This window comes from Phodopus roborovskii, unplaced genomic scaffold, assembly GCF_943737965.1.
Source record: "Phodopus roborovskii unplaced genomic scaffold, PHOROB, whole genome shotgun sequence".
Lineage (NCBI taxonomy): Eukaryota > Metazoa > Chordata > Mammalia > Rodentia > Cricetidae > Phodopus > Phodopus roborovskii.
This window is the reverse complement of record NW_026125553.1, coordinates 102,196-121,812: the sequence shown is the minus strand read 5'-3', so window position 1 is coordinate 121,812 and position 19,617 is coordinate 102,196. Positions and strand designations below refer to the sequence as shown.

The 19,617-nt window shown below is 37.4% G+C and overlaps 1 protein-coding gene across 1 annotated transcript in view; it reads right to left on the bottom strand.

Moving 5' to 3' along the window:
• Positions 1–2,215: 2,215 nt before the first annotated feature.
• The window catches only part of LOC127216515 (tyrosine-protein phosphatase non-receptor type 12-like), a gene marked incomplete at its 3' end in the record, with an annotated part of 57,681 nt that continues 40,279 nt past the window's right edge, over positions 2,216–19,617 (bottom strand). The window contains 11 exon segments of the mRNA XM_051177219.1: positions 2,216–2,283; positions 5,799–6,005; positions 6,007–6,476; positions 6,479–6,541; positions 6,544–6,742; positions 6,744–6,771; positions 11,406–11,491; positions 12,263–12,358; positions 12,456–12,533; positions 14,733–14,799; positions 18,953–19,095. Of these exon segments, the coding sequence (XP_051033176.1) occupies positions 2,216–2,283; positions 5,799–6,005; positions 6,007–6,476; positions 6,479–6,541; positions 6,544–6,742; positions 6,744–6,771; positions 11,406–11,491; positions 12,263–12,358; positions 12,456–12,533; positions 14,733–14,799; positions 18,953–19,095 (1,505 nt within the window).

Genomic DNA, 19,617 nt, shown 5'->3' with positions numbered 1-19,617 from the left:
ATAATATCTGTAGGTGTAGCCAGCTTAGAATTATATCACAGAACTGTATTTCCTCAAGAAATTATCTTAGAGATCTCCATATAGAAATAACTCAGCATGGAACACGGTATGTGCTGTTTGATAGAAATCAATCTATAAAGTTTATTGTTAAAAAGGAAAATTAATCTAGCAGCTTACCATATTTTCCATTTCCAGAGGTTATCAAGCCCTGCAAAGACATTTAAAAGCATTGCAGTAAGTTCATCTTATGTGCAATAAATAGAATACTTAACCAATTATAGGTATATACCCCACGAAATTTAGGTCCATCAAAAAAAAAAAAAAAAAAAAAAAACTCAACCTTTGTTATTTTATTCACTTATTTTTGAAAGAGAATCTCACACAGCCTAAGCTGGCTTCAAACACACTATACAGGCAAGGGTGTCCTTCAATCCTTGACCTTCTTTTCCTTTATCTCACAAAGTGCTAGGGTAACAGGCATGCACTATCATGCTTGGTTTATATCTTGATTTTCAATAAAGAAAAAGAAAGCATTGTTGTTTCATTATGCTTGAAATTTTGTTATGCTTTATTTGAAAACTCTCCTCATGTGCTGATGTGTGTGTGTTGAAGTGTATGCATGTGTGCTATTGTATGTGCAAGTTTGATGTACGTGTATGTTTGGTATATGTACCTTTTGTAGAGAGCTGAGAGAATGACATTGGGTATCCTGCCTCTACCGCTTCCTTACCTCCTTGGTGGCAGAGTCTCTCACTGTGACGGCCAGGGGGTGCTCAGTGCTCGTATCCTGTCTCTTTCATTTTATAGTACTGGGTGCTGGGGTTATAGGTGTTTAAGGGTACACCTAGATTTTTACAAGGGTTCTGGAATAAAATTAGGTCCTAATGTTTTAACAGCAACCACTTGACCCACTAAGCCATCTCAGCAGCTATTACTATACTGATATATACTGGAAAGGAAAGAGTCTGCATAAAAACAAAAGAAACACACCCAGGCCCCTTCCCTATTAAGAACTAATGCAACAGAGGAAATTACAGCTGTAGCCCACCAAACATCTATTGTGCTGTTTCAAACTGTGGTATCCCTGAGTACAAGTCACCAATACAACCAAGTGTTTCATGAATATAAAACAAACCTATGATGGTTGTGTAAGATAGAGACACAAGTCTAGTATAGTAATAGAAGCCACAAAACTGTTTATACTCTCCAAAATGATTTGAGACATGGTCTAATTTATAGATTTTTCAAAAAGCCTTTGACCAAATAATAGTCAGCCTGAAGAAAGGGCCTTATGAAAGTTGTGGGAGTTCTTTTTAGAACATATCATAGCTTTGCTTTTGCTATACAAGACCCTGCCTCAAAAATTAACAAATAAAATAACAATAACTAAGAAATGCTCATAAAAATGGTCAACTATATATACCAACAAAGCATGGCATCAAGTTGTAGTAAGGCTAAGCACCACCCCTTGTATGAAGACTGGGCAAGGTGACCCAAGGAGTCCATGGGAGGTCTGCCTTTTTCTGAATAGAAATGGAGGTGGGGATGGAGAAGAACCTGCGGTCAGGATATAAAATAAATATAACAATAAATACTAAACAGGAAACAAGGCCAACAATAGCAATGGGGGAACCAAGGTAGTAAGCCAAGGTAACGCTCTAGACTGTAAGCTATGTCAATGGCAAAAGCTGCTAACCCTGAGCCATTCCAGGCCCCAAGTGACTTACTTCAGACTCTCTTGTTCAGACCACTCCTGACATGGAGATTCACTCTATTCAGGTCTCACAGGTGTACCTGAGGAAATGAAATCTCAATACATTAGAATTCTATCTTTTAATTCTTGAAATGTCTTAAATCCTTGAAAGTCAATACAAAACACATCCTACACATTTTAGAAACTGTTTTCATAAACACGCCACCTACAACCCAACTTGAATGTTTACATATACTAAAAGTGTAGTACATGTTGCCATTAATGAATGAAAATAATTAAATGCAAATAATTCATAACTGCATTTATTTTAATTTTAGTAGTTTCCAGTGAGTACTATAAATGCAATTCATATTAGCAAGGGAAAACACAACTTAGAGTTTTTCAAGTGACTAATAAAAAAGCTGTCAACATTAACTAAAACTTAATTTTGATACTAACTACTTAGCATAATAGCTGCTAGATTAAAATCAGCAATGTAGAAGAAATACTCACTGTGCTCACTTGCTAATACGAAGATTCAGGAGTTCGTTCAGGTAAGGGAGGAGGTAACTCTTCACTAACATCAACATCTAAAGTAAACACAAAATTCAGACATTAAAAATAGCAAAATGCATTGAAACAACAGGGAACTTTTCTGATAGCTCAAAAAACAAAAACAAACAAACAAAAACAAAACACATACACACTTGCCAACTACCAAAGAATTAGTTCCAAAAGTCATTACCATTCCATTCATGATGAAGAAGAGAGTTAAGAATCTTACTGAGTAGCCACGCAATGGTGGTGCCGATGCTTTAGTCCCATCACTTGGGAGGCAGGCGGATCTCTGTGTTAGAGGCAGCCAGCCTGGTCTACAAAGTGAGTTCTAGGACAGCCAGGACTGTTTGACAGAGAAACCCTGTCTGAAAACAAAGACTCTTAAATGAGCAAAGTAGGAACAAACCCATTGCTACTGTACAAAGCAAATGCCTTCTAACTTGCTGAAACTGAAGACATGACTTTGGACCATGAGGATAAAAATCTTAGATTCAGTAAAGAAACCACTGGCCTGCTGGGTTTCTTGCTGATATTTTGTGTATAAAGAAAGTTGATGACTTTATTAGCCAAGGCTTAAATGATTCAGTTGTTTAACTCTCATAAATTCTAGTACATCATGCAGTCTGTCCAATTCACCTTATAATTTTCACTCATTTAAAAATGTAGTTGAGTCCCACTTCAAGAAACTAAACTAACATATGAAGAACAACTTATCCTTCTAATAGATATAGTATAGCTACAATAGTTTAGTAACCACTTATGTACAACCCCAAGCACTGTGAACAGTGTTATCTGACTCTACATTTTAAGGTTTTTACACCAGCAGAAACCAAATTAACCCCTATAAAAGATAATGCATTCAACAAGCCCCATACGTTAGCCTCACGGATGCAGGATAAACCAGTGTATTAGGTCTTGAATTCTCCTCTAGTTAAAGAAAGGAAACAAGAGCAGACAGTTATGCATGTGTGCTCAGGTCTAGGCAGGACAGATAAACTAGACTGAGGACCTCTTATTATTCTGTCCAGGCTTTGTCCTTGGGTCTTTGAAAATAATAATCTGGCAGGATATTCTCTTGTTTTACCATATTTGACAGCCAAAGCATAAAAACCAACTGAAAATCAAGTAAATTTTCAACAAACACTGATGTTGGCCAGCCCTTCGTATGTTTACTTAGTTGGTGACACACACATGAAGTATAGCCTTCAGTTGAGAGTTCCAATTCAATACCCAGGGTAATGAAGGGGCAGGAAGGTGGAAAGTAACTAAGCATTGTTTCTCCTTGTCCACTTACCACTAAGGAGATGGCTATTTCAAGCAAGGACACATGACACTGGCACTAAGTTCTTGCACATTGCTAAGCATTTAGCAGGTTCTTTCTCGAAGATCATTACTTGTCAAGAGTTGTTCTCCAATTACAGCCCTTACTTTTCAACTGCATGCTTCTCCTTTCATCTCTACATGACCTTTTATACACTACACACTTTCTGTAGAGATTATGTACTGTGATTGGGGCTAGAGCTCCAAGCTAGAGCATTTGCCCAGCATAATAGAGACCTATGTCAACTTCCCAGTAGCCCTCTCCCCCAACCCCAAAAGTTACACAACTAGAGACTTCACTATTTTACAAAGGATTCGCACACCATACGTGTGTGCGGCCCACTCTACACAAGTCTGAAAAAAAAAAAAAATCATGCCTGATGCCAGACTCAAATCAAAAATGTTTAGCATATATAGGCCCTGGATCCATGGAAAGAAGAAGGAGAAGATAAGAAATCATGGCAAAAAATTTTTGTCAGGTGTCAACTTATACAAATACTATTTTTGGTTATCATTACAAAATTATTGAGTTAATTCACTAACAAATTCTAGTACAAAATTCCCTAATTTCCTGTGTCAATTGTTTTACAAAGCAAGTAACAAATTAAGTATTAATTAACTATAAAGTAAATAATTCATGATACAATCTACAAGGTAGAAAAGTGATTAGGAATAACTAAAAATAACTCAACCTGCCCAGTGGTGGCACACACCTTTAATCTCAGCACTTGGGAGGCAGAGGAAGGCAAATCTCTGGAGTTTGAGGCCACACTGGTCTACAGAGAGATAGTTTCAGGACAGCTAGGAATGCTAAACAGAAGAAAACCCTGTCTCAAAAGACCAAAGCAAACCGAAGCAAACCAAACAAACCTGTACTTGTTTTTTTTTTGTTTTGCCTACATGTATGCTTGTGTGAGGGTGTCAGATCCCCTGGAACCGGAGTTACGGATAGTGGTGAGCTGCCATTGGGTGCTGGAAAATGAAATTGGGGCCTCTGGGAAGAACAGCCAGTGCTCTTGACAGCTGAACCATCTCTCTAGTCCTGAAAAATAACTACTTGTGACAGGTACAGCAATGTATTTCCAGATCTCAGAGCACAGTGGATTGAAGCAGAAAGATAAAGTTCTGGGCCCTTATCTTAAAGAACCAGTACTATACAGCAGGCATGGTGATGTAAACTGGAATCCCAGTGCAAGGGAGGTAGAGGCAGGAGGATGCCTAGTTCCAGGCAGGCCTGCCCTACATAAGGAGACTCTTGTCATCTGGACAAAGGCTGCTTAAGGCAGGTTACTTAAGCATAGGCCTGGTGCTTCTAGTTAGCTGAGTTCCAGTCTGTTGTGGCCTAACTTCTGACTGAAAGCAACTTTATTTGTAAGCATTTGTGAAGAGTTCTTTTTTTTCCTTTAGTTTAGAAACAATCATATTTTACATATCAATCCCGGTTCTTTAAAAAGTTACTTTGCAGTCAAAGATAGGAAAAAGAACTATTAAATATTTACAAGGAAGTATGGGTGAAAGTAATGGCTAAGCAAGTTCTACAGTATTTGTATCCCTGGTACTTCAAATTATTTTACTCTTCTAGTTTATTTCTAATGATTTAGTTAGATAAATCTGACTTATACAAAGCACTAAGCTATATAAAACAAGACCAAAGCAATCTGTGGAAAACACAGTGTCCACTGACACAATGTTCAAATCATGGTAGCAGTAAATATAAGCTTATTAAAAAAATGCTATCAGCTGGGAGTTGGTGGCACACTCCTTTAATCCCAGCACTCGGGAGACAGAAGCAGGTGGATCTCTGTGAGTTCGAGGCCAGGCTGGTCTACAGAGTTCCAGGACAGGCTCCAAGGTACAGAGAAACCCTGTTTCAAAAAACCCAAAAAGTTATCTAAGGGGCTGGGGTGATGGCTCAGTGGTTAAGAGCATGGCTGTTCTTCCCAGAGAACCCCAGGTTCAACCTCCGGCACCCACATGGCAGCTCACAGCTGTCAGTAACTCCAGTTCCAAGGGATCTGATATCCTCACACAGACATACATGCAGGCAAAACACCAATGCACATGAAAAACAAAACAAAACAAAAACAAACAAACAAAAAAAACATTATCTAAAAAACACCTCAATTTTGTTGTAGGTTTCAGCATAGTATGAAATCATACCACATGGACAGAGCTAAACTATAAAACAGGATGGGCAAATAACAGAGCTAGAATTGGACCATATTACCTTTTCAGCACCTGAACGTAGCATTCCTGCCACATCCTGTCTGGCAATGGACATCGGTGACACTTTCCTAGTGGGAGTACTTTCGGCACTCCTGGCGGCAGAAACGGTGGCACTTGCTGTTGAAATGCTAGTTTTGCTCTTGGCCACAGCACCATCCGAGTCCCTTTCATCTGAGTCTGAACCATCAGAGTGAAGAGGGTTGGTAAGAGCTGAGTGTTGCTCCCAACACAGGGGAGCTGTTACAGGGATCCACAAGCTCATGGACCTCCACTTCTGTTGTAGAGCTTGCTGTTGAACTCACAGTTTTTCCAGGCTGAGAAGAATGGTTATCTGGTGATTTGCCTTCAGAGGAGTCAGACACAGGGGTGGCATTTCCAGGTCCATGAAATGACCATGTTACATGTCCTTTCTTATCAAGAGGCAAGTGGTCTGGCCGTGGCAGTGTGTGTGAGTTTGGAGATTCTTCTGAAGAATCTGGAGCTCTGTCTGAATGTTCTGTACTGCAGTCCACACAAGAATTCTGAGAAACATCATCAACTTTTACATCACCTGAATTTAACTCCTGTGGCCTGGAGGTTTTGTCAACCACAGACAATGAAGCAGATTTAATTTTAATGGCATGTGCTCTATTCAAGAGTGTGTTCCCATCAAAACTTTTGGGTCCCTCTTGAAGGGGGACTTCTTAATCTCAGAACTTAAATTTCGCTCTAATTTTTTATCTATGTGTTCAACAGTTGATTCATTTTCCCTGTAACATCTGAGGATTTATTATAATTTCTGTTGAGGTCTGTTGAATGTTGTTCTGATGAGACCATGTGCAACACTGGCTTTGGGTGGTACCTGTCACTGTCCTGCCATACAGTAGTAACGGTTGGAAAGGCTGAAGGGGGGGAAGGTGTCAAGATGGGAGGCACCGGGTGAGGCTCTGGTGGCTGTAGGATTTCCTTCCTTGGCATCCCCTTCTACAAGGCAACTGGAAAACAACAAACAGGATTTAAAGAATGTTTAACATTCTTAGTCAAGTAAGTTGACTAATGATAACTCTGTAGCAAAAACTATTACATTAAAGTCCATTACAATATGGTTATAAAGTTCTAGTTTGTAAGACTAAGACAAATCAGTATTTATAAAGGTAACACAGATCTATTCTTTTAGAGTCTAATGAAAAAAAAACAGTTCCCCCTTCCATTCTATATTAACCAGAGGCACCCACTCTAAATTTTTTTCACAGGGCTGGGAGGCGGTACCCACACAACTTTAGTCTCAGCACTGGGAAGCAGAGGCAGATGGATCTCTGTGAGTTTGAGGCCAGCTTGGTCTCAAATATAGTAAGTTCCAGGATAGCCAGGACTACATATTGGGAAAAAAAAAAAAAATTTTACAGCTACTTTTAAGATATTCTTCAATATTTTAAGACGTTGACATTGCTATTACTTCTTGATCTTTTGTTTTAAATGGTATACTTCCTACTTTGGAATTATCTCCTTTTCTACCTTCCCAATATTCTTACAGTTTTGTTTAGCAAAATCTATGGCCATTAGTATTATTCACAGTTAGGACACCATGTTTTCTTTCATTCTTGAATTTCATGTTTTCCTGTTAGTCTTGGAGTTTTAATGGCTTAGTTCTTAGCAATCAGTTCTCTAACTTTCCAGCAGATTTCTATGTGTCCTGTCAGATCACACACACCAGGGAAGCATCACAACTAGTTATTCCTCTTCTGACAGCGTGGGCTGTCCCTATCCCCAGGCTACCACAGTCCCTGTGTGTCAGACTTGCATGTTTCCCAGCCCATCTTCTCTTTCCCACTGACACTCTCTCTCATTTTGGTGTGCTACAGTTTCTCAACTATATACAGAAGGTAAACTTTTGTTTTAAAATTGGTTTTGTTTTAAAAATTATGTTGCCTTTTTAACCAGAGTCTCAGTGCATAACCTAGTCTGGCTTTAAATGTACCTGTTGCCTCTGTCCCACAAATGCTGGAATTACAAGTGTGTACCATCTTACTTAAGAAATGTAACCTTCTAGAGGACTAATATACTTGTACCTTCAAAGGTACTGACCTCTAACAGAAACAACTGTTCTCTACAGCCTTATGATTCTGGTTAAACAAAACACCAACCGCTCCCCTCTGCTAGAAAGGTAATATGTTAATGGAAGAAAATAATACAACACTGGAAGTACAACACAGGTCAATTTCCCACACCCACACAGCAGGACATAAATGTTTTGTTAATTCCAGTCCAAAGGGATTGATGCTCTTTTCTAGCCCCCTATGGGGCACCAGGTATATACAGGGTAGACAGGTGTAAATAAAGTTTAAACACCCATACATGTTAAAAAAAACAAAACAAAACAAATGATTGCATTTGTGTTTGAGTATGTATGTGCGTATATGTAAATCCATTGAGGCCAGGAGAGGACATTGGTTCCCTTGGAGCCAGAGTTAATTACAGGTGGTTGCGAGCAAACTGACACACGTGCTGGGAATTGAACTTGGATCCTTAACTGTTGAGCCATTTATCTAGCCCCCATGGTTACTTATTTTTCAACGAAAAACATGGTGTCTTCTATACTACTTACATCCCAGTACTGAGAAAGCTGCTTTTACCCATGCTATACCTTTCCTTCTATCAATAACTTTAAAAATTATATCTGAGTTGCAAAAATGTTTTTAATAATGAAAAGAAACAATCTGGTGGGAGAGAAAACACAGAAACCACAAAGTTGGAGAACTATTTTAGGAACAAGCACATGACTCTAAGCATGTCAATCTAGAATCAGTAATAAAAACTGTAAAATTTTAAGTGATGAATCTAGCTGGTTAGCTCAGAGTGTCCTCTAAACTTTTAAGTGATGAATTAATCTCATCTGTGATTTTTTAAATCCCTTCTGCTATAAGTTTGACAAGTATATTGTATTTTCTTTCTTCTGCCTGTCCAAATTATTTATTTATTTTATATCCTAGTTGTAGTTTCCCCTCCCTCCTCTCCTCCAAGTCCCCCCCCTGACACCCTCTTCCACTTCAGCTTAGAAAAGTACAGGTCTCCCATGAGTATCAACAAAACATGGCTTATCAAGTTGCAGTATTAAGACTGGGCAAGGCAAAGCATAATAAGAAGTAGTGTCCCAAAAACCAGCAAGAGTCACCAACAGTCCCTGACCTCACTGGTAGGAGTCCCATAAGAGGATCAAGCTACACAGCTATAACAGTATGTAGAGTGCCTAAGTAGACCCCTGCATGTTTTATGGTTGTGGGTTCATTCTCTCTGAGCCCAGGTTAGTTGATTCTGGAGTTGTCTTGTGATGTCCTTGACCCCTCTGGCTCCTATAATCCTTCCTCCCCTCCTCTGCAGGATTCCCTGACATCAGCCTAATGTTTGGCTGGAGGTCTGCATCTGTTTCCATCAGTTGCTGGATGAATAGTTTTTGAGGACAACTGGGCCAGGCACCAATCTGGTAATAGGAGATCAACAGGTCAGGCTACATATCTATTGCTAGGAGTCTTTGCTGGGGTCATCCTTGTAGATTCCCTTGCTCCAGGTTTTTACCTGAAACACCCATTTCCAGTAATCTTTTTCAGTACTTTCTTCCCTCTACCACCCCCCCCCCCCCCATTTTGTTTTCAATTATCTGATTTTTTTATATTTACTTCATTTAACTACCCAAAGCTTTAATAGGTGTTTGGTCTGATAAAATGCAGTGAAGCGTATGCTCTTATTTTCAAGATGATAAATGGTTTCTCAGTACAAGTTCTGTCTAGCATATACATTCTTAGGAAAAATACTTGATGTGTGTGTGCCTGAGTGTATGTATATGTATCACATGTGTATAGGAGCCTTCAGACCTCTGCAAGAACACCAAATGTTTTTTACCACTGGACCATTTCTCTAGCCTCTATATTCATTTAAAATAAAGACAGTCTTCATGAGTTGATTCTCTTCCTGCCATGGGGATTGAACTCAGGTCACTGAAGTTCCCTGAGACTGAGTGACTTATACACTGGGTTGTCTGACAGAATTGCCCTTGAACTTCTGATCTTTTTGCCTTTACCTTCCAAGTGCTGCAGTACAGGCCTGGTCTTAAACACTGTAATAATTTTTACATAGGCTAGTCATTTCATCATTTCCCTCCAGCTTTTGTTTGGTAAATTTGTCTTCTAAAAAAATCCAGAAGCACTTTAATATACTGTCAAGTTTTAGAAAGCTGTATTCTGGTGTTTTGAAAATTGAGGCAAATTTTTAAAAAAAGTACTTTATATATTATTTAAAAAGCTAAGTGAAGCCAGGAGGTGGTGGTGCATGCCTTTAAAACCAGCACTCAGGAGGGAGGTGGGTGGATCTCTTGAGTTTGGTCTACAAGCTGGTCTACAGAACAAGTTCCAGGATAGCCAGGACTACACAGTGAAACCCTGTCTTGAAAAAACAAAACAAAAACAAAACAAAACCCAAAAAGGAAGGAAAAAAGCTAAACGACACATTTTTCCAACCAATGAACTTTAATTTTTTTTAATCAGTCAAAATAACAACCTCTACATAAAATTCTAGTTTCTGTAAGTGTTTGCTATTCTATAAACAAACCTCTTTAAGATACTTACTTGAATTTAATTCAGTTGTCTTCTAAAAAGTTAAAAACTTAAGGCTGGTAAGCTGGTCCATTCGTAAAGAATACTGCTGCTTTTGCAGAGCTCACAAGTCAGCTTACAGCCACTTTTTACCCCAGTTCTAGGGATTCCAAAGCCCTTCTCACACACATACATTCACAGAGATTTACCTACACATACATACATACATGCAGGTAAAATACTTACACAATAAAATCAAATGAATAAATCTTAATAACATGCCTAACTAACTAACTAACTAACTAACTAACTAACTAACTAACTAACTAACTAACTAAACACACCTACTGTTCTCCAGTCCAGGCTAATGTATGCAGCAACCCTCTTAAACGGTGGTCTTATACCCAGCATCACCCAATTGTATACTTGCTATTTTCTCAAGGTGCTAAGTGCACCTTTGCTGTTTGATGGGCTTCCCAAATGAGATAGTTCAAAATGCATTGGCACGAACCAACCACGACTTGTTTGAATTCCACAAATGTTCTTAGTTTTACACACAGGTGTGAAAGTCTAGTTCATTTTCCCAGGCAGTACTCTGTTGTGAGCAGATGTTCATGCTACTTTTTTGCCATATAAAATGTTCTCTCGGGGGTGGGAGGGGTGGGGATGGGGGTGGCTTAGTGCTAGATGCTTGTTTCCCACACAGGAAACCCTGGCCTCCTTCCTTCTCTATGACTCCATACCACTATTTTCCAGCTGTCCTTTTTCCTTTGTGGTACACCCAGAATCTGGCATTCTTATGCTCAAATCTCAGCCATAAAACAAACCTTGGCTACGATAGGCATTTGGGGGTACCTTCTTGAAATATGAACTTCTGATTAATTCTCCTAACTTTAAAGGAACTTTAGCATACTAGTAACAAACAATTGCAAATGTGCTATATCCTAATGAAATAACCTGTTAAATGTTCAAAATCTGTGATTTTAGTTATGTCAGTAAAATAAAAGAATCCTCTTAAGAGAAAATGTTCTATGGCACAATACCTCCTAGTCCTTGGTGGCTTTGGAGGAGGAGAATCTTGTTTTTCACTATCAATGGAGCTGACCATATTTCCAGTGGTAATTTCATGCTGCCAAGGGAAAAAGGTTTCATTAAAGTTACAGGAAAAAGTTTTCTGTGACTGGTACATGAGAGAACTAACCTACAAAGTTTGTCAATAACCTCTATGCACAAGCTGTGTTATGTATCCCTAACCCCACATCATGACATGCACATCCAAACACACACACTTACCCCTTAATAATAAATGTTTAAAAACTGAAGACCCAGTAAAAGCATTTAAGCTAAAATGGCAATGAGTTACAAAATGACAAAAAAAGACTTACTGGTGGCCCTGTAATTGTGCTTTTTAAAAGTATGTGTAATACCTGGCATGGTGATGTATGTTTATAATCCCAATACTCAAGGGGGCTGAGGCAAGAGAACCTCAAACAGCTTGGGTTACATAGGCAAGACTGCCCCACACCATAAAAATGTATGCAAGTAAGTACAAAATGTTATACTACCATGCCAAAACAAAACTCAAGCAGGCCCAACATAATCATTTACTTGTGGGTGAAAGTAAAGGGAGAATAATGCAGTTAAGTTTTTTTTTAAAATGCAGCTTATACTCGAAACAATAATGAATATAGACTTTGACATAAGATCTTTTCTGTATTTTACTTATTGAGTTTAAATCACTAAATCTTTACCACAACAGAGTTAAAGTTAAGTGAGTTAATAAAGCCTAGGTGAGATAATAACTTTTGTCAAGGACAGTCTCACACAGCTGTAGCACAAGATCACAAATGCTAAATCTTGGTGAAAAATAGGTTTGCCAAGTCTAGACATGAATACTTACACTATCAGCAATTTTCTGTGCTCCATGAATTTCATACAGTTGCAGCTGTTTTTCAAACAGTTGGGCAATAGCTCTATGAACAAGCTCATATTGCTCCTAATAGGAACAAAAAAGATAAACAGGAGATAATGATAAACACCAGAGGAAACATTTATGAAAATATAATTTATAAAGAGAAAAAAATTAAGTATACCTTTGTTTGTACTGCAGAGTGCCTTTGTGTTCTCATTTCTTGTATTAAATTAAATACATTAAATTCCTCTGGAATTTTCTAAAACAAAGAATTTAACATATGTAACACTGTTTTCAAACGGACCTTAGGTACACGCTGGACAAGTATAAATATTTACTGAGAACTAAGTATCAGACACTGAAGGCACTATGGACAAGCTCATCCGATCCTCAGTAGTCACACTGCAGAGAATCGCTACAGCATGCAGAGAACAGAGAAGTCATAATAAACAGATGGAGTAGAACTTAAATAGTTATGACAGGGCTCAGAAGATGGCTCAAGTCCGTAAAGTGCTCACGTAAGTGCAGTTCCTCAGAACCCACACAAATGACGGGTGCTGGCAGAGTTTGAAACCCTAGTGATGGGAATAACTGCCCAAGCTAAGTCAGTGAGTTTCAAGTTTACTGAGAGACATTATCTCAAAACTATGAGCCAGGAAGACAGCTGATGTCTTCTGACCACCAAGTGCACACATAAACATACACATTTACCATACATTCATGTATATGAACACACACAAATTCAAGTAAAAGGTTATTCTGTGAAAATGAAGGAAATATATCCAACCATGGGAGACTGATTATTTGGAGAATTACAAAGTTGAATATTGATAAAGCCTAAGATAAGGTTACTTGAAATCAGACTATAAATATAATAAAGAATTTGACTTCATTCTAGGCCACTGTGTCCTTAGACATTCTGTAAGTTTCATCGCCAGGTGATGACTGTAAAACCTGGACAACTCCTGCACATTTCAAACTGAAATTACAATCTTGAGATACATTTGTGCTCTGCCAACCAGCGATGACAGTCTGAACAGGGAAAAAGTGATTAAGATTTGGTGCCTAATAAAGACATTCTGCTGAGTGAGGAAGACCGATTGAGTACAGAATGATTTCAAGGGTTATAGCTTCCAAGTCTTTATAGAAATTAAAGGATTTTTATACATACTTCCAGTTAAGGCCTAAGTTACATTTATATTAAGAAAAAATGCATCAAATGGGGACTACAACTAAAAAATACAACTTTAGTGATATTTCAAACATATTTAAATATTTTCCCCAAATTTTGTTTGCTGGTATTTAATAGCTTTTTTTGTTTGTGTTTGTTTTTCAATTTTAATTTTGACTTTAAAAATATCTATTTATTTATGTTCTGCATGTGTGTGTTTTAATATGTGCTTGCCCGATTGCTGCAGAGGTCAGAAGGCCTTGGTTACCCTGGAACTGAAGTTCTGTGTTACCATGTGAGTTCTAAAACTCAACTCTGGTCCTCTGTAAGAGCAGCAAATGTTCTTTACTGCTAGGCCATCAATCTACTCCCATCATTTTTTACTTTTCTGTTAAAAGTGAGATCCAGGCACAGTGGTGCATGGTTTTCATCTCAGAACTTGGAAGCCAGAGGCAGGTGGATCTCTGTGAGTTCAAGTCAGAGCCACATATAATGAGACCTTGAGTTTCAAAGCAAACAAAAAAGTGAGAATCTTAATGGTTTTCATTAAAAAATTCACATTAGGAAAAGGTTAGTTTTTATGGAATAAAAACACAAAATTTAATCCCAGAGATATTCTGAAAGAGTCATTAAAATTTGTTATCCTTCTACCCCGGGTGGGGGACAGGTACAATGGCAGGGGAACAGAGGATGTAAAAAGAAAACTACTATACCACCACCTTTTGTTTCCCCACAAAATGCTGACTGACAATATTCCCAGAAAATTTCAAGCTATGGAAGATTACATTTGTCTATAACTCAGAGAAAATGAACACAGTATGGACAGTAAAGAGAAACACATACATACAGAGAAAGGGCTCTTACTGACTTTTGTGTCTTCCATAACATCAAACACAATGTATGAAAATAACAGAGGCAGAAACAACAATGCTGACAGCAGCCCTAACAACCAAAACCCCACAGACAGTGAATTACAGACCCAGAATTTTATTCTAGGCACTTTGGCCCCATAGTCAGTACTCTTAAACACTACAAGTGAAAATATTTAGTAAATATAGTACATTTATACTAAGTTAAATTAAAATTTGCACACTCCCTAGTATTCATTGAGTGGAGAACAAGTCCCTGCCCGGGTGTTCATTCAGAATCTCAGGCAATATGTAATGTTTACACTTACTGAGAACAGTATATCTAAGAAAAAACATCATGTAGTTTTAACAGTTGACATTAATTTGAAGCTCATAATGAGCTGAATATAATGATAATGCTGTATGAAATTATTCTTACCCCAGCTTTTAGTAAGTTCCACGTATAATCTATGGCACAGATAGCACCTGTTCTTCCACAGCCTGCACTAAAGATACAAAGTTTGAGAAAAAAAAAAAAAATTTGATTTTTTAAAATAAAAAGGCAAAAAAATCATTTAAGAAATCTTATGAAATTCTACTTAGTGAACAAAATACAAATTAAAGTACAAGAACAGCACTATCCTTAACATTAAAATTTGAAAATGTTTTTGAAATTTTAATGAGGAATTTCTGTCAGTAAGTGATTCACAGGAAGGCTGTAAGCTACAAATCTGCAAGTCTATGTCTTGCCAGTAACATACTGTAGAGATAATGTTATTCTCAATAGTTATCAGCATAAGAGAATGCTCAAGGTGGCTTTAGTTTTGGCCCACAGGAGCCAACAGCCTATAACAGGTATGGGATGGAGAAGACTACAAGACCGAGGAATGAGTTGTAGAACCCACAGTGACTTCAGCAGCCAGCATCCCATAAGCAAAGATAAATGACCACCATCCACCTCCTGGAGGACAGACAGCAGGAGCTAGGTGTTTACAATATTGTGTTATAAGTAGGGAGTTTCTTGTGAACATACTCCAGAGCTGCCTGTGCTGAAAGCTGCCCATGCCAATGAAGCACATGAAAGGCAGGGACTTTATGAGTCTCCAGCCGATTCGGGATATTTAAGATCCTGTCTACAAACACACACACTACATCTCAAATGGTCACATTTTCTTTTATAGACATGCTTTTTAAGTTAGTGCAGTTAACACACTGCTTTGTTGTTTAAAAGCATTAAAAAATTTCAAAACCAGAAAAATCCAACTGAAATAAGACTTAAGAATTATGACTGAATAATGACAGAGCAGGAAATAATTTCAAATAACTTGTAAAAAAAAAAAATCCCAAGTCAAAACAATTTATCTTTCAATTCCAGAACAAACAGTTTTCTTTTTTAACCAATCCACTACTTAAGACATCACTGAACTAACTATGGAAAATTGCTTTAATTCACAAATGTGAATTCCCAGCAAACCACTTCTGGAGTAAGAGGCAGAAATCAGTTCTCTTCACTAATCCTAAAATAACAGTTAGGTGAGAAAATCTCAAAATTAAAAATAAAACATTTAAAAAAGTAATTAATAAATCTCTTATGAAATGAAAATTTTCATTTACTTAAAAAAAAAAAAAACTGTTTCAAATACACGAGCATTTTGTTTTTCTCTATGTCTGTGTACCACATGCCCACATGAGTGGTGCCCAGAAAAACTAGAAGAGGGTGTCATATCCCCTAAAACTGGAGTTGTAAGCTGCCCAATGGGTGCTGGGAATTGAAATGGGGTCCTCTGGAAAAGCAGTCAATGCTGAGAGTTTTTTTTTTTTTTTGGGGAGAGGGGGGGAACACAGGGTTTCTGTGGTCCAAGTTGGTCTCCCTATTCATAATCCTCCTACTCTTGTCTACAGAACACTGGGATTACAGGCATGTACCACCATGCTGTGTTTGCTTTATTAACTTCTTATAATAAATTCAAATCAGCTGGGCAGTGGTGGTGCATGCCTTTAATCCCAGCACTGGCAGAAGATGGATCTCTGTGAGTTCGAGACCAACCTGGTCTACAGAGCAAGTGCCAGGATAGGCTCCAAAGCTACAGAGAAACCCTGTCTCGAAAAACCATAAATAAATGAATGAATGAATGAATAAATTCTATTACAGACACAAATAGCAGGATAGTAGGGCAATTTTGAGAAACACTAATTCTAAGGTCTTTTGAAAGATTAAGATAGAAAAAAGAAAAATTGCCTCAGGAGTCAAGTAGCTTTTACACCATTTGGAAATACATGGATTTATCTAATGAAATTCTACATTAGGTTTTGAAATATCCTACATGCTACTAAAAATACAGTCAAGACTATACTACAAAGGTACCTCAAACATTTCTTCATGATTGATCCAACATTTATTCTTTTTAAAATTGTATTCTCAGTAACATTTTTATAAACACTATACATGTAGACATAAAAATGAAGCTAAGGGATGGTGGTTTGGATGAGAACTACCATCCCAGACTCATATTTGAACACCTGTCCCCAGCTGGTGGCACTTGTACATGGTGTGTATTACGGGACCTTTAAGAACTAGAACTTTGCTGGAGGAAGTATAGTATTGGAGGTGGGCTTTGAGGGGTTATAGTCTTGTCTTACTTCCTGATACTGCCCATGTCCTTCCTAAATTTATGCATTTTCCCCTCTGAAACTGTAAACTTAAATAACAAACAAACAAACAAACAACAACAACAACAACAACAACAACAAAAACCCACAAAAAACAAACCATTTCTTCCTTAAATTGTTTTGGGCCATATTATTTTATGACAGCAAAAGAAGAAAGCAACAATACTTTTTTCCTCTGTCTAATACACTGTTTAGTATTTTCCTTAGCTGTTTCCCTGGAGTTTGTTTAGGGTTTTTTTGTTGTTGCTCCTCTTCTTCTTCCTCCCCACACCCTCCTTATTTTGAGATATAATTTCACTTTACAGTTCAGGCTGGCCTTTATCTTACATAGTCTCTCAAGCAGTGAGATTATAGGCATGAGTCACTCTATCAAGTCCTTGAACACTTAAATTTAAAGGGCTCATCCTTGCACCTGGGAGGAAGAGGTAAAAGTTCAAGGCTCACCAGGGCTACTAAGACTGCCAAATTAAAACACACACACACACACACACACACACACACACACACACACACACACACACAATACAAAAGCAATGGTCATCCAAGTGAGCCACACATTTAAAATCTTCTAAAAAAGGGTTGCAGCAAAGAGTCTATCACAAGTGCAATCTGCAGCAACAAGTCTATCACAAATGCAATATGTAGCAAAGAGCCTACCATAATGGAGTAGAATGGTTGCCAGTGAGACAGGGAATAAAGGAGTCACAATATTTAAGGATATAAAAATCATATAAATGCTTCCTTAGGCAGACATGGAAAAATTAAGACCATCTTCTGCCCAACTGGAATGTTTCTTTGATTTTTATTTTAAAGGTTTTAAGGCTTATGGGCAGAAAAATAATCAGACAATAAAAATAGCTCAATGTGTTTAATTAAAAATAGGTGGTTATCTTATTTAACACAATTAATCTCTAATCCATACTTGGAACACAAAATCAGTTACCCCTGCAAAGGTACACATATCATATCCATTGCCTCAGAATTCAAAGGCTGGGTTTACATGTCAAATGAGTAATTTTGCAAAAAGTAATTGGAATTTAAACATACCTGAAAAAGTGAAAACATTTCTATAAGGCAGCTGAATATAGATATATCTAAAGTTAAGACTACTAGGGGGCAGGTCATTATTTAGTTTTAGGTAATGCTATCCAGCACAATTCAATAAAGTTTTTCAGTAAACAAGTGTTATCAGGTTGGCCTACATCAGACATGGTTTTAAGCCTTTAACCCTCAAAAACTTTGGGGGATCGGCATATTTAACAACAAAAGCCATCCACAACAATTTCTTAAAAGGAAAAAAAAAAAATAATGTTAGTTTCAAGATTTCAGTAGTTTTAAACTATACTTTCATGGCATGACAGATAGTGGTATAGACATGGACCCTTGTTCCTCAGGAAGAAAAATAGCACTGAATGTTTTGTCACTTGGAAAACACCTTAAAAACCTATGTTGAAAGAGCTCTGAAATTAGTCTGTCTTACAAATGACATTTTGCTGCAAAATTGGCAATGGATTCTCCTTTTAAATTCTCACGTTTAGTAAGTGTAAGATATGTTTCCCTTTTTCTTTCCTTCTGTTTGTTGAGATAGTTTCAATAGCCCTGAATGGCCTTGGCCTCTCTGCGATCTTCTTGTATAGTCTCCTTGGTCTGGGGATTATAAGCATACTCACAACACCCAAGACTTGCCTGAAGACCAATGATGTCTTAGACCAGAAGACCATTCATTCCTAGTATTCATGAAATAATATTCTATTATTCATAAAAATTTACCTGACATTGATCATATCAAGGAATGTGATGATGTTTTACTTTAACACTTAAAATAGTCTATTAACTAGATTAGATTATATCAATTTGCAGGGCCTCAAACACTACAACGGGGCTAGGAAAGCTCAAGATATAATGCATCAAATTAATGTAGAAACAAAACTTTATTTCACAACAAACTGAAGCACTGTACTTGTCTACATTTTAAAAATTCTTTTGTACCTGCAATGAATACAAATAGGCACATCTTCATGTTCTTGGTATTTCCTCATTAAACTTATCATGTCCAGAATAGAATCAAACGATGAAGGAACATCATGGTCTGGCCAGTTCACATAATGAAACTGATAAAGCCGACGAGATTCCTTCATGAAAAACAGAAACTCAGTTATTAAAAAATGTATTTTCAAACTTTTAAGCTATGCATTTCATTTAATTATCATTTCTAAGATACCTTTAAAAAATGAAATAACAATGGCCTTCATTTATTGACTATTTACTAAATACCCAGTACTGATGATGTCTCATATGCTATAATTTATTTAGCATCCACAAGGAAAGGTGGTGCTCATACCATCTTTATTTTATAGGTAAGGAAATTTCGACATTAATTTGCCTAATGTTTTATAGGAACTAATAAATGTAAGATCTAACCCAAGTGATATTAATATATACAACATGCTCTTTATCCACATTTCATAACATAATTTAATCCACAGAATAAAACTGATATATCATTTTTAGAATTCATTAGAGCTAGAGGACCAAGAGAATATCCTAAAACAGAAGCATATCCAACTCCAAATACATTTTCTCACTCTAGGTTATTGGTTCTTCACTTGTGATCTAGGAAACTGTTTATTTCCTCTCAACCCTTTGGGGCAACT